Source organism: Cotesia glomerata, linkage group LG2, assembly GCF_020080835.1.
Source record: "Cotesia glomerata isolate CgM1 linkage group LG2, MPM_Cglom_v2.3, whole genome shotgun sequence".
Lineage (NCBI taxonomy): Eukaryota > Metazoa > Arthropoda > Insecta > Hymenoptera > Braconidae > Cotesia > Cotesia glomerata.
Window position 1 is genome coordinate 1738711 of NC_058159.1, and position 20434 is coordinate 1759144.

The following is a 20434-nucleotide window of genomic DNA, read 5'->3' on the forward strand; positions in this document are numbered from 1 at the left end:
AAAACTTTAGATGTTTTTATTTATTTTTACAATTACTGTCAATTATTAAATATTTAAGAGTAATTATATTTAATTTACCTTATTATACACAATAATAAACAATAATAAAATAATAATTAATTATTTCAGTGTTTTCTTTGACAGTTTTCAATAATACTGAAGTCAGCTGTCAGCTGTTAATTTTTTAAATTTTTTTAACAAATTAATTACAATAAAAATATTCTTCTAAAATTTTTCACTTGTAATTTTTATTAATTTTCACATGTGGAATTTCTATAACACTAAATTTAGCCGATGTTCTTAATTTTTTGATTTTTTTTAATTATTAAATTACTAAAAAATATTTTTTTTAAATTGCACTTGAAATTTTTTAAGTTTTTTACAAATGAAAATTTTTTTTTATTATTTTGCAATGATTTTTTTAATAAAAAAAAATTCTAAACATTTTTAAATGTCGGATAACTTAATTTTCATGAAAATTTTTAATTAAATTTGTTTTTATAATAATTTAATTGCTATAAAATTCTAAAAAAATTTTTAAAGTCTGTTAACTTCATGAATGTTTTCAATTTTTTAAATTTCTTTTAGAATTCTTTCAATTTTTTAAATTTTTCAAACAAATCTACAATAAAAAAATTTTCACTTGTAATTTTTATTAATTTTCACATAGAATTTTTTAATTAAATTTTTTTTATAATAATTAAATTGCTATAAAATTATAAAATTAAAGTTAACAGTCACTTGAGAATTTTTCAATTTTATTTAACAAAAAAATTATTTTAAAAAATTTGAATTTTTCACTTTTTTATAATTTCTACATTTCAATTTTTTTCCTAATTTATTTTTGCCATAATTTACTTGTTTTAAAATTCTAAAAAAATTTCGAATGTCTGTCAATTTCAGTGTCATATTTTTATAATACTGAAGTTAGCTATCAGCTGTTAATTTTATAAATTTTTAACTAATCAATTACAATAAAAAAATTCTTTTAAACATTTTCACTTATAATTTTTTTTTAATTTTCACATGTGGAATTTTTTTTTTATAATAATTTAATTGCTATAAAATTTTCATTTTTAAATTTTGCGCGCCAATAATTTAAATTAGCGCCAAAGTTTAAATCATTTTTTTTGGGACCAATTAAAAAATAATAACCATAAATTTAAATTAAGAACAAGATGACAGTGCCTCTGTTGAGAGACAAATGAGAGTAAACCTTGCAAATATTATTATGATTATTGTTGATGTTATTAGTGTAATTATTATTATTATTAATTGAACTCGAAAAATTCCAAGTAAATACATCAAAGTTCAATTCTACGAAATGCTAAAAAATTAACGGCTGTAATGTCTACCTTAAATTTTTTAATAAATTTTTTTGTCGATTATTAAAAAATAATATTTGCATTACATATATTTGGTTAATTATTTTGTAGAATATATTTGACATATTTTTATTTCCGTTGGTTAGGTAACTATTTTTATTTTTGTGATAATTATTGTTGACTTGTTGCTTATAGATAATTAATTGATAAATTTTTATTTGCAGAATTTTTAAAAATAAAAAATGCCAAGACGTAAAAACAATCATTGGAAGCCGGTGATAGGAGAAGACACGCGTATTGCTGTTAATTTGTGTGTAAAAAAATTGATAGAATCGCCGGATTTGAAGGAACTTGAATTTCCATCATCCTACACTGCTGAAGAAAGAGCTTATGTTCATAGTTTAGTACAAGAGTTGGGTCTCAAATCCAAAAGTCGAGGGTAAATTTTTTTATATAATGTTTTTAGTTAATAGTGTAATTTAGAATTATAAAAATATATATGATTATAATTACCTTTTTTTTTTTATTTATACAGAAAAGGAGCAAATCGTTTTTTAACAGTGTATAAAAGAGAAGGATCAACAATTATTCAGTCGGACCCAGTGTTAAAAATTCAAAAAACATCGAAGCAAGGAATTTTTAATTTAATACAAAAGTTTCCTATCAACAGTAAGGAACGTCAAGATTTATTACCACCAACTGAACGTGAACGAACTGTTGACAATGAAGGTAAAAAATCATTCAGTCAATACTCTAATGTTAAGTCTATTAATTATAATCTTCATTAAAAAATCTATTGAGCTAATTTATGATACTGAATTATGAAAATTAGCCGACATATTAAAATTTTTATAATCTATATTATTAAGAGAATCAGCAAAATTTTGTGGCCAGTGTATTTATATGATAAAATGGGTTTTTATGGTTAAATTTGATATCGTTGGAAAATTCTTGACTTGAACTTGTGCCTTTTCAAGGTTTCATATCATTTTCACCAATAGTCAATTAATGATGATAAGTATTTAGGCTGCATTTGAAAATGCTCTATATCTAGATATATAATTAAGAAATGACCTTGTATCTCGTGAACTATTGACATTTTTAAAGATATAAGCTCATCCCGATGTTACACTCATCAAGACCGCTCATTTGAGTACCCACATCAATTTTTCATATATTTTATATATTTATATATATATATCACAAATACCATATATATGAAATATGTAAAAAATACCATGTGGGTACTCAAATGAAAGGTCTCGATAAGTGTAACATCGGAATGAGCTTATATCTTTAAAAATGTCAATAATTAAGAAATGACATTATATCTCGTGAACTATTGACATTTTTAAAGATATAAGCTCATATTGATATTACACTTATCGAGACCTTTCATTTGAGTACCCACATCGATTTTTCATATATTTTATATATTTATATATATCACAAATACCATATATATGAAATATGTAAAAAATACCATGTCGGTACTCAAATGAAAGGTCTCGATAAGTGTAACATCGGAATGAGCTTATATCTTTAAAAATGTCAATAATTAAGAAATGACATTATATCTCGTGAACTATTGACATTTTTAAAGATATAAGCTCATATTGATATTACACTTATCGAGACCTTTCATTTGAGTACCCACATCGATTTTTCATATATTTTATATATTTATATATATCACAAATACCATATATATGAAATATGTAAAAAATACCATGTCGGTACTCAAATGAAAGGTCTCGATAAGTGTAACATCGGAATGAGCTTATATCTTTAAAAATGTCAATAATTAAGAAATGACATTATATCTCGTCAAATATTGACATTTTAAAAGATATAAGCTCATCTTGATATTACATTCATCGAGACCTTTCATCTGAGTACCCACATCGATTTTTCATATATTTATATATATCACAAATACTATATATATAAAATATGTGAAAAATGCCATATGGGTACTCAAATGAAAGGTCTTAATGAGTGTAACATCGGGATGAGCTTATATCTTTAAAAACATCAATAATTAAGAAATTACATTGTATCTTGTCAACTAATGACATTTTTAAAGATATAAGCTCACCCCGATGTTACATTTATCAAGACCTTTCATTTGAGTACCCACATCAATTTTTCATATATTTTATATATTTATATATATCATATATATGTACGTATGAAAAATATATCAAAATGCATGTAGGTACTCAAATGAAAGCTCTCGATGAGTGTTACATCAAGATGAGCTTATATCTTTAAAAACATCAATGGTTAACAAATTACAGTACAATTTAACAAAAATCATCATTTAATAAAGCATAATTTTATTTATTTATAGTTCACAAGTCACGGCAGTCACATACTGACTTTATAGCTATTTTTTTTTTTATTAAAAAAATTAAAAGAAAAAATCTCATGTCAAAAATTAAAAAAATTAAGCGTGCAATTTTTTCGAAGTACTTTTTTTACTTGTAATTTAAGTGATGAATCAAAGATTTTTTACTAAATAAAAAATATTTATCAAAAAATGTCTCTATGATTAAATTAAAAAAAATTACAAGTTCGAATTTAAAACAAAATATTTTTTTTTATAATTAATTATTTATAAAAATTCTAATGATAAATTTTTCCCAAATTATCATTCCAGTAATCGTAAACGCAAAAGCGATGGGCCGCCTGAACAACAGCATCCCTCAAGTGCCTCAACTGCGCACGAACCAAGACCTCGTAAATTTCCGCAAGAGTCTCCCAGTCTACAGCTCTCGTGAAAAAATCCTTGACGCCCTATCATCCAGCCAAGTAGTCGTAATAGCCGGGGAAACAGGTTCCGGCAAAACCACCCAAGTCCCGCAGTACATCCTCGAGAACTGCCAACAGCGCAACCAAGTCTGCCGAATAATCTGCACCCAGCCCCGCCGTCTATCCGCAGTCTCCATCGCTGAACGCGTCGCTTACGAGCGTGACGAGAAAATCGGCCAGACCTTCGGGTACCAAATCCGCTTAGAAAGCCGCGTGGCTCCCAAAACTCTCTTAACTTACTGCACCAACGGCGTGTTACTCCGCACTCTAATGGGCGGCGACTCCGCCCTAGCAACAGTGACCCACATAATCGTCGACGAGGTCCACGAGCGTGACAGATTCTGCGATTTTTTACTAATAGCCCTAAAAGACGCTCTAGTAAAATACCGAGCTTTAAAATTAATCCTCATGAGCGCCACAATGGACACAAACATTTTCTCAAAATACTTTACTCAGTGCACTGTAATAAACATCAGCGGGCGTAGTTTCGACGTGGACACTTACTACCTTCAAGATATTTTAAAAATGACCGGCTATATGACCAAAGAAATGTCTTCTAAACGCAAAGAATTGCTAAATAAAAAAGACCAGCGCAAAGTTTTAGAATCTTGGACCCAGTGTCCTCCTCAGCAGACAAATACTCACCTTCAGTCCCACAAAAATGTCCTACCATCTCCAATATTAGGCCAGCAGAGCGACTCAGTCCCCGAAAAAATAGAATTAGAACCCTGGCTGGCGGAAGAAATGGACAAAAGCATCTGCGACGCGTGGCTCATCGGCGGAGAGGACAATTTCACTCAACTGCTACATTTAATTTTATCAGAAAATATTTCTGTAGATTATCAGCACTCGATAACTCGCGTAACACCGCTAATGGTCGCCGCAGGCCGCGGGTCAATAAACACAACCGAGCAATTGCTGAACCTCGGCGCAAACTTGACCATCAGAGCGAGTAATGAGTGGACTGCTTTGGACTGGGCGAGAAAAATGAACCAAGTTGAGTGCACTGAGTTAATAGAAGCCTACATGAAGACCTACGATTGCAATCTTGATGACCAGCACGAGACTCAGCAAGACGCTCCTTTAACCGAAGAGGAGAAATTAATCCTTGATATTTACCACAACACTTTTAATGATGATAATGTAGACTACGACCTCTTGCTGTTGCTTATTTTTCATATTCACTCTTCAATGTCCGCGGGGTCGATCTTAGTTTTTTTACCGGGCTACGACGACATCGTAACGATGAGAGAAAAGATTTCTAATGAAGAAAAAAGGTGTCTTGGGTTGAAAATTAATTTATTTGTTCTGCACTCTAATATGCAGATGAGCGACCAGAAGCGCTTGTTCAGACCTTGTGCGCCTGGAACGAGAAAAATAATTCTTTCTACTAATATTGCGGAGACTAGTATCACTATTGATGATGTTGTCTTTGTGATAGACTCGGGGAAGGTTAAGGAAAAGTCTTTTGATGCGATTAGCAATGTGTGCACGCTTAAGTCAAACTGGATTTCTCAGGCGTGTGCGAAGCAGAGAAAGGGAAGAGCTGGGAGGTGCCAGAAGGGAATTTGTTACCGGCTTTATTCTTCAGTAAGATATAATAGCATGCAGCCGTATCAGACTCCGGAGATTCTGAGGCTGCCGCTTCAGGAACTGTGTTTGTTTACCAAGCACTTGGCTCCGGGAAACACTCCAATTGCGGAGTTCCTGGAACGCGCTTTGGAACCGCCGTCGAATATGATCACTAGGAACGCGGTGCAGTTGCTGAAGTCTATTGATGCTTTGGACGCTTGGGAAGATCTTACGGAGCTGGGGACTCATCTTCTGGACCTGCCGGTGGAACCGAGGTTGGGGAAGATGCTACTCTATGCGGTGGTCTTGAAGTGTCTGGATCCGATTCTGACAATTGTTTGCAGTCTGGCTTATAAGGACCCGTTTGTGCTGCCGCACCAGCCTTGTCAGAAGCGAGCAGCTACCGCTGCACGCAAGAAATTTGCTGCTGATACTTACAGGTAAGTGCTACAAATTTTATAATTATTATTATTATTATTAATATTAAAGAGTTATATATTTCAAAGCCATTATTTTATTTTTATTTATTTATTGTTATTTGGCCATGGAGTCTCTAGACTCCTTGCGGCCATCACGGATAAAATTATTTAATACAAAAAGTATATGGTATAAATATATAATCATATATAAAATATAAAAAGTAAAAAGTAAATAATAATGCACTATCATCATCACATCATTACACATTTATCAATCATTTATCAATCAATCAGTTATTCTTTTAAATTCGACAGATAGAAATTAAAGCATGAACTCCGAAATTCCTTAAAAATACATTCATTTGTACAGTCTATTGGTAGTTTATTCCACGCCCTTATTGCACTAACAATGAACGACTTATCATATTTAACACTATTACAGTTAGGAAGTACTAATAAGTCTTGTCTATCATCGCCTCTCCGGAATCTAGGTTCAATTGTAAATAATTCCCTATGAAATAGAGGCATCTGACGCATTTTAATTGCTTTGTAAATCAAGCAGCAATAAAAGAATTCACGTCTAGTTTTAAGTGTAAGCCAGCCTAAATCACGGTAATACGGAGTAACATGTTCGTATCTGTTTATTTTAAAAATATAGCGCACACAGGAATTTAACTTTCTTTGCATTTTAAGCTGTTGTTGTGCAGTTATATCGCTATAAACTGCAGCACAGTAATCAAAGATAGGCCATATTAAAGTGATAACAAGTTTTTTCCTTGCGCGTAAATTAAAAATGTTACCATACATTTTTAATTGTGCAAGAGTTCTCATACATCTATAACATACAACATTTACTTGTTCAGACCATGATAATTTATCATCTAAGATTACTCCTAGGTATTTTACTGATTTAGAGAAGTTAATTTCTATGGAATTTATCTTAATTTTAGGCGCTAAATTACGTAATTCATCGTCAACTTTAAATACACTTCCAAAAATTGCTGCTTTTGTTTTACAGGCATTTAATTTTAGACCATTTTAGACCAATTTTAGACCATTATCCCCGATCCAAATTGATGTTAGACTAATTTTAAATTTTACATTAAATTTTTATTTATTAAATTTATTTTCACCACTTTTATTGTCGGTATGAGCACTCAATACCATCTTCGGGTGAATATATCTAATAATCAAAAATTTTTTATTTTTAATTAAGATTAAGGTAGTACCCTCGCGACTTCCGTCGTCAAAAGTTTGTGCTAGAATGTATGGTACATATACTTTAGAGTCATTATTGACAAGCCTAAAACTTTTTGCTGTTTATGTACTTATTTTAGCCAATCACAAACGAGAAACTGATCGTTTGAAAAGTCTGGCAACACTGCGTGAGTGTTAAGATATTTTATAGTGGTTATACTGTAGTGTTTTGGACTAACTGTAGATTAACCTCTGTTTTGACACATGCGTTTATTTATTTATTTACATACATTTATTCGGAAATATAATTACAATGTCTGAAAAATTGACTTATAAAGGACGATTCATAAAAAAAAGTCCTTGAAAAACGACAGAAATCACTAGCAAATATGCAAATAACAAATAGAAAAAAAATAATTGACAATATTGTTTTGTTTTTTCAGAAAAATCAGTAATTGAATTTTTTATGTTGATGTATTTACGGATTTTAAATTTTAGTATTTTTTTTATTATTTCATCTGACTATTATTTTTATAACTTATGAAAGATTAATATATATTATTATATTCAACTTATTAACTTTTTGAATTTTTATAAATATAGAAAAATACTTATTTTCATAAAATAATCATTGTTACTTTTTTTTTTAAATAAATAAAATTAATAACTATAATGTTACACTTAAAGTAAATTAAACTTTTCAAATTTTTCAGCGCATGCGCGTCTCATATTTTTTTCGCGGCTCACAAAACTTGCGTTGTTGCCACAGTTTTATTAACGTATCCCCTCCTCGGCTAAAGTCTGGTAAATTTTTCATTACTTATTAATAAATATCTCTGAAACTGTGTGGTAATTATCAATGAAATTATTTTTAAAAAATTGTTTAGTTGTTAGTTAACGTTACTCTAGTTTTTTAAAAGAATCCTAAGAAAAGTTTCTGAGATATAAAAATGTTTGTAGGTAAACTTTTCGATATCCCGTATACCGCAATGTAAAAGAGCGTTCAAAACTCAAACTTTGAAATTAAATATCTCTGAAACTAAATGGTCAAAAATTTTCAAATTGCGCCAATCGACGCAGAATTATATGAATATTAATCTGCCGAAGTTAAAAAAAAATCCTAAGAAAACGACTCTGGCGAGGGTACTACCTTAAGCAAAGAAGTTAACTTTTTACTCAGTGAAACTTTTTTCGGTCATCGAAAAAATAACTCGGAAAATGCTCAGACCAAGAATCGAACCTGGATCTTTTGGTGTCGCGCCAACTGCTCTACCCTTTTTTTTTTATTTTTTTTATTCAAGCGTTTATTTATTTAAATCATTGATACATAGATATAAACATAATACACAGGTATAAACGTAAGACCTGTTACTTAAAATAAATTGTCTACCTGGCCCATACGGGCTCTCATAGAGGATAACATAAATAAATATTTCTTAATACCTGATAAGCCTCAAGGGCTGTACATAGTGAAGTAAATAATATAGTTTTTCTTATTCTTATTGTGTTAAATACATTAAGTGTTAATACATGATTTATACTAGTTAGCCTAAAAAAGAAACTTGATTTTCATAAAAAAGGCTTACGTTATTAGAATAGTACATGAGAGACATTAAATCAACAACAATTAAAATTAAAAAATATAACATAATAATAGAATAGAACAAGAAGACAAAAAGAAAGAGGAAGCTATTAAAAGAGAATACTGCTCTACACTTAAGCTATCCGAGACACTGTCCGTAACTATCATTCAGTTACCTATTAAGTTACCTATCCGTGTCTCGGATAGCTTAAGGGTAAAAGTTAGGTTCAGCAGCACTAAAAAGTTTTTCTCAACATTTATGGTACATTAGTGACTATTTAATTGGATTAGCATTTTTTGGACTCTGAAATTGAAAAAAAAATTTATGAACGACCTTTCAAAATTTTAATTTTGAACTGAAACTTTCAGGAATTCATTTTTTTTGTCTATAAAATTATGACGTAACGAGAAAAAAAATTTAAAAAAAAATTTGATTTTTGAAATTTAAAAAAATTTGGAGCGACCTCTTAAAATTTTTTTTGTGAGCTGTTCTTTGGAGAGAGCTTAAAACATCAAAAACTAACATTTTTTCACTCGAGACTAAAAAAAAAAAAAAAAAAAAAGTCGGTTTTTTTGCGCCACTCTAGTATGTATGATATGTTTTGTAAATATGAATAGCTAAAAGCTAATGTACTTAAGTACAATTAAATAAATTATTATTATTATTACAGCGATCACATGGCGGTGCTCAGAGCGTTCCAAGCTTGGCAGCAGGCAAGAGCCAGTGGGTGGGAAAGACAATTTTGTGATAAGAATTTTATTTCTTCGGCTGTTATGGAGATGATTGTTGGAATGAGGACCCAGATGTTGGGACAATTAAGAGCTTCTGGGTTTGTTAGAGCTAGAGGCGCTGGCGATATTCGTGATCTTAATTTGAACTCTGAAAATTGGGCTGTGGTTAAAGCTGCGCTCACTGCGGGGTTGTATCCCAATTTGATACGTGTTGATCGAGAATATGGACAACTGAGGACTCAGAAAGAGTCTAGAGTTTTCTTGCATCCTTCTTCGACACTGAGAGATTTTTCTAAGTCAGCTAGAACTACTTCTGCACAGTCTCACGCTGCTGGGGTTACAGGACTGCCCTCGGATTGGCTGGTTTATGAAGAAATGAGTCGCTCAGGAAGGTTCTGTCACGTCAAGACTGTTACTTTGGTCAATCCGGTGACTATTGCGCTTTTTAGTGGACCTGCGAGATTACCTATGGATCTTATTTATGACACTGAAACGGTACCTGAGAGCGAATCAGACTCCGAGGCGGAGGACAGTAGGGAGGGAATGACTATTTTGAAGCTCGATGATTGGATCGCGATGAAAGTTGATTATGAGACTGCGAGGCTGGTGCTTTATTTGAGACAGAAGTGGAACGCTTTGTTTCTCAGGAGGATGAAGACGCCGAATAAAAATATGACGCAGTTGGATGAACTGGTGATCAAGGCTGTTGTGTCGATTATTAGTAATGAGGAGCATGCTTGTGAGCTTCAGCAACCGGCGGGGATTGGGCAACGACCTAGACCTTTGATTGTCGATTATTATCCTGCTAATGCTCGTAGGACTGATGATGAGGATGTAAGTGCTTTTTTTTGTATTATTTACAGGAAAAAAATTTACTTGAAGCAATAAGTAAATAATTTTGACTGCCAAAAATTGTGAAATATAAATTAATAAATTTTGCTTTAGTAAATAATGATTTTTGGTAAATTGCACTGTAGTTTCTTGAATATTGACGATTTTAAAGATATAAGCTCATCTTGATGTTACACTCATCAAGAGCTTTCATTTGAGTACCCACATGCATTTTTGATATATTTTTCATATATACATATATATAATATATATAAATATATGAAAAATTGATGTGGGTACTCAAATGAAAGGTCTTGATGAGTGTAACATCGGGATGAGTTTATTTCTTTAAAAATGTCAATAGTTCACAAGATATTTGTTAAAATGCCCTGTACTTTCTTAACTATTGACCTTTTTAAAGATATAAGCTCATCCCGATGTTACACTCATCGAGAGATTTCATTTGAGTACTCACATGCATTTTTTATATATTTTTCATATATACATACATATATATAATATGTATAAATATATGAAAAATTGATGTGGGTACTTAAATGAAAGGTCTCGATGAGTGTAAAATCGGTATGAGTTGATATATTTTTCATATATACATATTTATAATATATATAAATATATAAAATATATGAAAACTTGATGTGGGTACTCAAATGAAAGGTCTCGATGAGTGTAATGTTAAGATGAGCTTATATCTTTAAAAACATTATTAGTTGACAAGATACAATGTCATTTCTTAATTATTGACGTTTTTAAAAATATAAGCTCATCCCGATGTTACACTCATCGAGACCTTTAATTTGAGTACCCACATGGCATTTTTTATATATTTTATATATATAGTATTTGTCAAATATATAAATATATAAAATATATGAAAAATTGATGTGGGTACTCAAATGAAAGGTCTTGATGAGTGTATCATCGGAATGAGCTTATATCTTTAAAAGTCCCATTATTTCACAAGATACAGGGTCATTTCTCAAATATGTATCTAGAGATAATTTTCAAATGCAGCCTAAATTCTTATAAATACTCTGGCCACAAAATTTTTCTTATTCTCTTAATAATATAGATTAAATTACCTGTAAGGCACCTGGAGATACAAATAAAACAGCCCGCGTTCATGGCCAACAGTACCCACATGGCATTTTATATATATATATATATATATATATATATATATATATATATATATATATATATATATATATATATATATATGTATATATATATATATATGAAAAATTGATGTGAGTACTCAAATGGAAAGTCTCGATGAGTGTAACATCGGGATGAGCTTAGATCTTTAAAAATGTCAAGTCAATTTTTTTCCATTCTACATATCATATCTATCTTAATTTTTAAATATTCTATAAAAATTAAGATGTGGTATTATTAATTTATATGAAGATATATTTATATTAATAATTATTTTTTTTTGTTGCAGAAATTCCTGAACTAATTACAAAATAGATATATTTACTCTTTTATACTTGACATAGTCTATTTCGCTGGTGATAATTAAAATTATTATTGTTTATAAATATTAAAGTGGTATTTTAGAGTTAAATATATTTCAAGGATAGTTTGTAATTTAATAATACAGGTTATGGAAATTTAGTCGCTGATTTCAATACTCATAGTCTTAATAGTAATATTTAATGATTTTTGATTGCAGTATTATAAAAAATAAGTTTTGTAAAAGAGGTTATTCAATAATTTATCTTTATATTGCGATCTCTTTAAGTTTATTACTGGATGCTGCTAAAATATTTATACTTTTTTTTTTTTTTTCAAGAGGTTGATTCAAAAATTTTATGCTTCAAAATATGTTAAAACAATTTTTATAAAACCAATATTTTTATGAAAATAATATTTGGCTACAAAATGTGTTCATTTTTAAGTAGTAAATTTTAAACAATCCTTGTAAAATTTTTTTTTTTCAAAAAAAAAATTTAAGTGCAAAGCACGTTAGCGAATTTAAAAATTGGAAAATAATATTAAAATTAAAAAAAAAATTTGAATATTTCTAAATGTAAAAAAATCTTCAAAATTTTATTTTTTTTAAATTAGAAAAAAATTATAAATTTAAATTTAAAAAATTATACATAAAAAAAAAATACTGGATTGTCGAATTTGAATGTTTTTTTTTTTTTCCAACCAGAATAATAATTATTATTATTTTTGTTTAATAAAAATTACTCAGCCTTTTTTTAGTTAATTTTCTTAGCGTTAAAAATTAGTACCAAAATCGGCAATTATTTTTAAGATATTATAAATATTTTTCTTTAATTACTTCTACGTAAAAAAATTGAGATTATTCGTACTTAAAAAAAAAATTTTTATTGTATATGAAGAAAAAATGTATTTATTTTATTTAAATTTAAAAATAAAAATAAATTGTTTAGTTAAATTAGAATTTTTTATTTTCTTCATTTATTTATTATTTTATTAATATTTTTAAGGTAAATTTTATTGAAATTTTTTTTTTTTTTTTTTTTTTTAAATAATTTTGTTGTATAATTTTTATTTTTAACTAAATAAAATTTCAACAAATATCTTTATAATGAATGACTTCAATATAAATTGACTTTATTGTATTATATCCGTAGACAGGAGATCAACTGTTATAAATAACTTCACAAATTGATAATGATACAATAGAGAAGATAGATAGAGGAAAACTCGGTACAACATAAATGCATGTCTATTAGATAACAGTTCGCTGTGTAGAGTGCACTGAGATTTCCATACAAATTTATAAAAAAGCCCGTAAGTATTATTATTTTTTTAATTATTTATAGAATGAATGTAATCGAATAATTTAATGATTAATTATAAAAAAAAATTTTATGAGGGAGTTTGTTTATCTAAATATGATATTAAATTAATGAATATTGTTTCGTTGTTAAGACAGGACAGTTTGTTTGATACTAATTTATATAGCGTAATTATATGTGAGAATTAAGTGCGATTTGCTGGATGATAAATGACTTGCGTCACTCTTTATCAAGGCATAAAATACCTTTTGTAATTATTACTACTTTTGTTCGAGTTAAATTGTTATTTTGTAATAACAAAAGACGCTATTCATTGTTTTAGTAGTAGAAATAATTTAAGTGATAAAGTTTTGTTACAAGAGTTTATTTTTTTTTTAATATTTTATAATGGGTAAATATTTTCATAATTCAAAAATTTATACTTATAATTGTAGAAGAAAAATATTGCTTTTTTTTGTTGTAAAAAGATGAAAAAATTTTGCATTTTTATAAAAATATTTTTTTTTAGCTAAAAATCTTTTCTTTTAAATCAAATTGATTTTTTTTTAATGTACAAATTATGATTCACTTTTCTTCTTTTTCTTCTTCAATTTTTAATATCGCAATCCAAAAGCAAAATTCTCATTTGAAGAATCAAAAAATAAGTTAATTTTTTAAATTAATTACTAATTAGCATGTGAACTGTAAATAAATGAAATTTTGCCTTTATTAAATAATGAATCCTATTAAATTGCACTTTACTTTATTAACTATTGACATTTTTAAAGATATAAGCTCATTCCGATGTTACACTCATTGAGACCTTTCATTTGACTACCCACATGCATTTTGATATATTTTTCATATATACATATATATAATATATATAAATATATAAAATATATGAAAAATTGATGTGGGTATTCAAATGAAAGGTCTTGATGAGGGTAACATCGAGATGAACTTATATCTTTCAAAATGTCAACATTTCACAAGATAAAAGGTAATTTCTTAACTATTGACATTTTTAAAGATATAAGCTCATTCCGATGTTCCACTCATTGAGATCTTTCATTTGAGTACCCACATGCATTTTGATATATTTTTCATATATACACATATATAATATATATAAATATATAAAATATATGAAAAATTGATGTGGGTATTCAAATGAAAGGTCTCGATGAGGGTAACATCGAGATGAGCTTATATCTTTAAAAATGTCAACATTTCACAAGATAAAAGGTAATTTCTTAATTATTGATTTTTTCAAAGATATAAGCTCATCCCGATGTTCCACTCATTGAGATCTTTCATTAGAGTACCCACATGCATTTTGATATATTTTTCATATATAAATATATATAATATATATAAATATATGAAAAATTGATGTGGGTACTCAAATTAAAGGTCTCGATGAGTATAACATCAGGATGAACTTATATCTTTAAAAATGTCAATAGTTCTCAAGATATAAGGTCATTTCTCAATTATGAGAATTATAGATATGTATACATATGTATATAATATATATAAATATATAAAATATATAAAAATTTATGTGGGTACTCAAAGGAAAGGTCTCGATGAGGATAACATTGCAGGAGTCAAACGGTATTGTTACCTTAAGAATACTTTAACCTACTAGAACTTTTCATAACTAACTAACTACTATAGAGTTCCTATAGCAAAATTTTTTTCTCCGTGTAGTATTTATGATATATATAAATATATGAAATATATGAAAAATTGATGTGGGTACTCAAATGAAAGGTCTCAATGAATGTAATGTCGGGATGAGCTTATATTTTAAAAAATGTCAATAGTTCTCAAAATACAAGGTCATTTCTTAATTATGTAAATACGTAATAATGTAATAATGAATTTATTTATTTATAGGAAGAATGGTTTATATCAGTATAGGAGTATTTAGTATAGTGATTCTAGTTTTAATAATCGGATTATCAGTAGGATTAAGAGCAACTCCATTCAAAGGAAGCGATGTCCTGAATTTTGCACCGTTAGTAGACGGGTAAACAATTTTTAAAATTATTTACTGAATAATTACCATAGCAATTTTTAGTCGATATTATTTAGCGGTCATTTTATAAAAAGATAAACAAAAATGTTATCATTCACTTGTGCAAATTTATTTCTTTGACCTTTAAGGTTTTCCGATCAAAAATAAAAAAAATTATCAGAGATTATTTCATCATTATTAAAATTAATCAAATATTTAGTGTCTGCTGTTTTATGTACTGTAAAATTATTAAAAAATTTTCTTTTTATCAATGCATACATTAAGATCTTAAGAAATAATAAAAAAATAAATAAAATTTGATTATATTTATTAAATTTATGTGTATAAAAAAAATTCGAATTCTTAAAAAAAAATTCAAAAAGATTATTTAAAAATATTTATTCAACAATAAATGTTAAAAATTAATTAAATATTAATTTTCAGACATAATGATTTACCCTGGAATCTTTACGACAAGTTAGCTAATAATTTGAGCGCTTTAAATTTTGATACCGATCTTTCAAATGATCCTTTTATGGGTGTAAAATCTTGTAATACTTGTCACACTGACCTTCCTCGCTTAACTGCTGGTAAACTTGGCGGTCAAGTAAGTAATTTTGAAGAAAATAATTTTTAAGAGTTTCATAATTTTGAATCAAGATGATAAATTATTTAATCAAGTAAAATTTACTTATTTCTTGGTTTAAAAATTTTTTTACTCAAATCCAGAAAATTAAATTCTTAAAAATTATTTACTTGCTTAAAATAAATTTTTTCTGTGTACTTTTTTTATTAAATTACATTATTTATGTTTTCTTAAATAATATTTATGACTAAAAATTTTTAATAAAGTTTTGGGTCGCTTTCACCCCTTGCAAATCACAGTACAAAGACGCAATTCAATTGGCATTACGTCAAATCGATATGATAAAGCGACTGGTCAATAAATATCCGTCTAAATTAGAATTTGTGACAAATTCATATGATATTGAAAGAGCCTGGAAGAATAATAAAATAGCGTCGATGATTGGAATTGAAAGTGGGCATGCTATAGATTCAAGTCTTGCTGTGCTTCGACTTTACCATGAACTTGGAGTTCGTTATATCACGTTAACACACAATTGCAATACTCCTTGGTCAGTATTTTTGAAATGAGCTAGTGTTTTGTATAATTAATATTTGGTAAGGGTTTATTTTTGGATGAATTTATTTTTCAGGGCTGACGCATCAATTGTCAATGATTCTTCGGTTTTTAATTTAACATTGTTTGGAAAAGTATGTATTTTTAAATGGTAATTGTTTAGCTTTACGGTTACAGTGATAGAAATTTTGACTAAACAATTTTGCCTGTCAGCTTCGAAGTTATTTTTTGTAAAATTACGATAATAATCAAAAAAGTTTGTAATAATATAATTTCAGTTTGTTATATACGTTGATAAAAAAAATTAATACAATTCAAGAGAAAAATTCTTGAAATAAATGAAATTTTGCCATATTAAATAATGACTTTTCTTTTGTTAAATTGCACTGTACTTTTTTAATTATTGACGTTTTTAAAAATATAAGCTCATCTTGATGTTACACTCATCAAGAGCTTTCATTTGAGTACCCACATGTATTTTCATATATTTTTCATATATACATATATATAATATATATAAATATATGAAAAATTGATGTGGGTACTCAAATGAAAGGTCTCGATGAATGTAACATCGGGATGAGCTTATATCTTTGAAAATGTCAATAGTTCACAAGATACAAGGTCATTTCTTAATTATTGACGTTTTTAAAGATATAAGCTCATCCCGATGTGACACACATCAAGAGCTTTCATTTGAGTACCCACATGCATTTTTATATATTTTTCATATATACACATATATAATATATATAAATATATGAATAATTGATGTGGGTACTCAAATGAAAGCTCTTGATGAGTGTAATGTCGGGATGAGCTTATATCTTTAAAAATGTCGATAGTTCACAAGACACAAGGTCATTTCTTAATTATTGATATTTTTAAAGATATAAGCTCATCCCGACATTACACTCATCAAGAGCTTTCATTTGAGTACCCACATGTATTTTCATATATTTTTCATATATACATATATATAATATATATAAATATATGAAAAATTGATGTGGGTACTCAAATGAAAGGTCTCGATGAATGTAACATCGGGATGAGCTTATATCTTTGAAAATGTCAATAGTTCACAAGATACAAGGTCATTTCTTAATTATTGACGTTTTTAAAGATATAAGCTCATCTTGATGTTACACTCATCAAGAGCTTTCATTTGAGTACCCACATGTATTTTCATATATTTTTCATATATACACATATATAATATATATAAATATATGAATAATTGATGTGGGTACTCAAATGAAAGCTCTTGATGAGTGTAATGTCGGGATGAGCTTATATCTTTAAAAATGTCGATAGTTCACAAGACACAAGGTCATTTCTTAATTATTGATATTTTTAAAGATATAAGCTCATCCCGACATTACACTCATCAAGAGCTTTCATTTGAGTACCCACATGTATTTTCATATATTTTTCATATATACATATATATAATATATATAAATATATGAAAAATTGATGTGGGTACTCAAATGAAAGGTCTCGATGAATGTAACATCGGGATGAGCTTATATCTTTGAAAATGTCAATAGTTCACAAGATACAAGGTCATTTCTTAGTATTGACGTTTTAAGATATAGCTCATCCCGATGTGACACATCAAGAGCTTTCATTTGAGTACCCACATGCATTTTTATATATTTTTCATATATACACATATATAATATATATAAATATATGAATAATTGATGTGGGTACTCAAATGAAAGCTCTTGATGAGTGTAATGTCGGGATGAGCTTATATCTTTAAAAATGTCGATAGTTCACAAGACACAAGGTCATTTCCTAATTATTGATATTTTTAAAGATATAAGCTCATCCCGACATTACACTCATCAAGAGCTTTCATTTGAGTACCTACATGCATTTTTGATATATTTTTCATGTATACATATATATAATATATATATATATATATATATATATATAAATATATGAAAAATATATGAAAAATTAATGTGGGTACTCAAATGAAAGGTCTCGATGAGTGTTACATCGGGATGAGCTTATATCTTTAAAAATGTCAATAGTTCATAAGATACAAGGTCATTTCTTAATTATGTATCTAGAGATAGAGCATTATTCTATTTGTAATAAATTTTAAGAAAAAAAAGCAAAAAAATTTCACAATTAAAAAAAAAACTCATAATAATTATTTTTTCCAGGAAGTTGTTAAAGAAATGAATAGACTAGGAATAATGGTCGATTTATCCCACGTTTCGCACAATGTAATGCGACATGTTTTAAGTATAACACGCGCCCCTATTATTTTTTCACACTCATCAGCGTTCAAAATTTGTAATCATTATCGGAACGTACCGGATGATGTTCTTCATTCAGTAGTAAGTTTAAAAAATTACAATTAAAAATTACTCATAAATAAATAAATTTATAATAATAACTCACTAAATTTATAATTGATGATTCACTTTAAATACAGAAAAAAAATAACGGAGTTGTAATGGTGAATTTTTACAATTGGTTTGTCAATTGCAATCGATCTAGAGAGACAACAATTGAAGATGTCGTGGGTAATTATCTTACAAAATAATTTTATTTCTTCTCAAATAATTGTTTGATTTTTTTAGCGCATATTAATTACATAAGAACTTTAATTGGACCCGATCACGTCGGTATCGGTAGCGATTATGATGGAATCGATGAGTAATTAAATAATTTTTAATTATTTTTAATAAAATTAATTGCTCATTAAAATTTTATTTAAGGACTCCAAAAGATTTAGAAGATGTGTCCAAGTATCCAAAATTATTTGACCGACTCTACGAGTCTAAAGAAGGCGAGCCGACTTGGACGCGCGCTGATTTAGAAAAGCTTGCAGGAAGAAATTTAATCCGCGTTTTTGAAGATGTAGAAAAAGTTCGTGAGTCTTTAAAGTCTGAACTAGCGAGTGATATGACTATTGACGGACATGATCTGGAAATAGCCATGAAAAATGAAGGACTCACTCCTGGAGCCTGTCAAACTGCCAATGAGTATGTGATTTTTTATTAAATCAAAATAATCCCTTTTTTTTTTTTTAATGAAATAATAATTTTTTTTTTTTTATTTTTAGATGGAAAGGAATTCATTAATTTTTTACAATGTATCTAGCATAATTATCATGGAAAAATATAAATAAAAATTAATTAGAATTTTCATATATTATTTCAACAAATTCTTCATTTTTATAAAATATACGTTTGATATTTTACTAATATCAAAAGGGTGTAAAAAATATTTTTTTATATTTCAATAAAGTCAAGAATGTTAGAAGTGAAAATTTACCGCGAAAAAATGAGAAATAAAATTTTTTTGAAATAAAAAAATTCTCAAAAAATAATAGACGTACAAAAAAAAATTTGGTAAATATTAAATTATATATTATTTAATTTTCATTTTTTTCAACGAAATTTCTATTTGATTTTATTGATATATTTTTTTTTTGAAAAATACATAAAAAAAGAACAATTTAAAAAAAAATTGATTATCACAATTTTAAAAAATTTATAAATTTTTTAGAAAATTGTGATATTTTATTTATTTTTAAATTGTTATTTTTTTTATGTATTTTTCAAAAAAAAAAAAAATATATCAAAAAAAGATAAAATAGAAATTTTATCCAAAATTGGTTCCAACTTTTCAAGGCAAAAAAGCTATCGAAATCTTTATTATTTTCTTTCACGACATTTTTAATCATAAATTCGCCGTAAAAACTAGCAGAATAAAAACAAATTTTTTTAATGTTAATTTTTCATCTAAATATGGCCAAAAATAGGTTTGAGCCCATTTGTAAATAATTACCAAAAATTTTAATTTTATTTTCCAACTTTGTAGCTTAAATTTTTTTTTTTTCTTAAAGCCAGAAGCGCGTAAGTAAGAAAATTATCATTTTTCATACAGATTTACGCACTTCTTAATTAATTTAAGAAAGAAAAAATTTTTTCATCTTTTCGGCAATAATAAAGCCATATATTTAAATAAGACACACATTTTT

General features: G+C 27.7%; 2 protein-coding genes across 3 annotated transcripts; both read left to right on the plus strand.

Moving 5' to 3' along the window:
* The first annotated feature begins 1429 nt into the window (after positions 1 to 1429).
* Positions 1430 to 12226, plus strand: LOC123258784 (3'-5' RNA helicase YTHDC2-like). The gene is made up of 6 exons (XM_044718995.1): positions 1430 to 1471; positions 1550 to 1764; positions 1861 to 2054; positions 3988 to 6151; positions 9581 to 10475; positions 11941 to 12226. The coding sequence occupies exons 2-6, from the start codon at positions 1568 to 1570 to the stop codon at positions 11953 to 11955; spliced, it is 3465 nt and encodes a 1154-aa protein (XP_044574930.1). The 5' UTR covers positions 1430 to 1471; positions 1550 to 1567; the 3' UTR covers positions 11956 to 12226.
* A 926-nt stretch (positions 12227 to 13152) lies between these two features.
* On the plus strand, positions 13153 to 19568 carry LOC123258593 (dipeptidase 1-like). 2 transcript variants are annotated; one of them, XM_044718707.1, is made up of 10 exons: positions 13153 to 13265; positions 15158 to 15290; positions 15723 to 15885; positions 16131 to 16414; positions 16496 to 16553; positions 18606 to 18782; positions 18881 to 18971; positions 19029 to 19104; positions 19167 to 19433; positions 19514 to 19568. In XM_044718707.1, exons 2-10 carry the CDS (start codon positions 15163 to 15165, stop codon positions 19530 to 19532), a joined length of 1263 nt encoding a protein of 420 aa, XP_044574642.1. In that variant the 5' UTR covers positions 13153 to 13265; positions 15158 to 15162; the 3' UTR covers positions 19533 to 19568. The 2 variants fall into 2 exon arrangements, with proteins under 2 accessions (XP_044574642.1, XP_044574641.1); XM_044718706.1 differs by lacking the exon at positions 13153 to 13265 and adding an exon at positions 13461 to 13664.
* Positions 19569 to 20434: the final 866 nt, after the last annotated feature.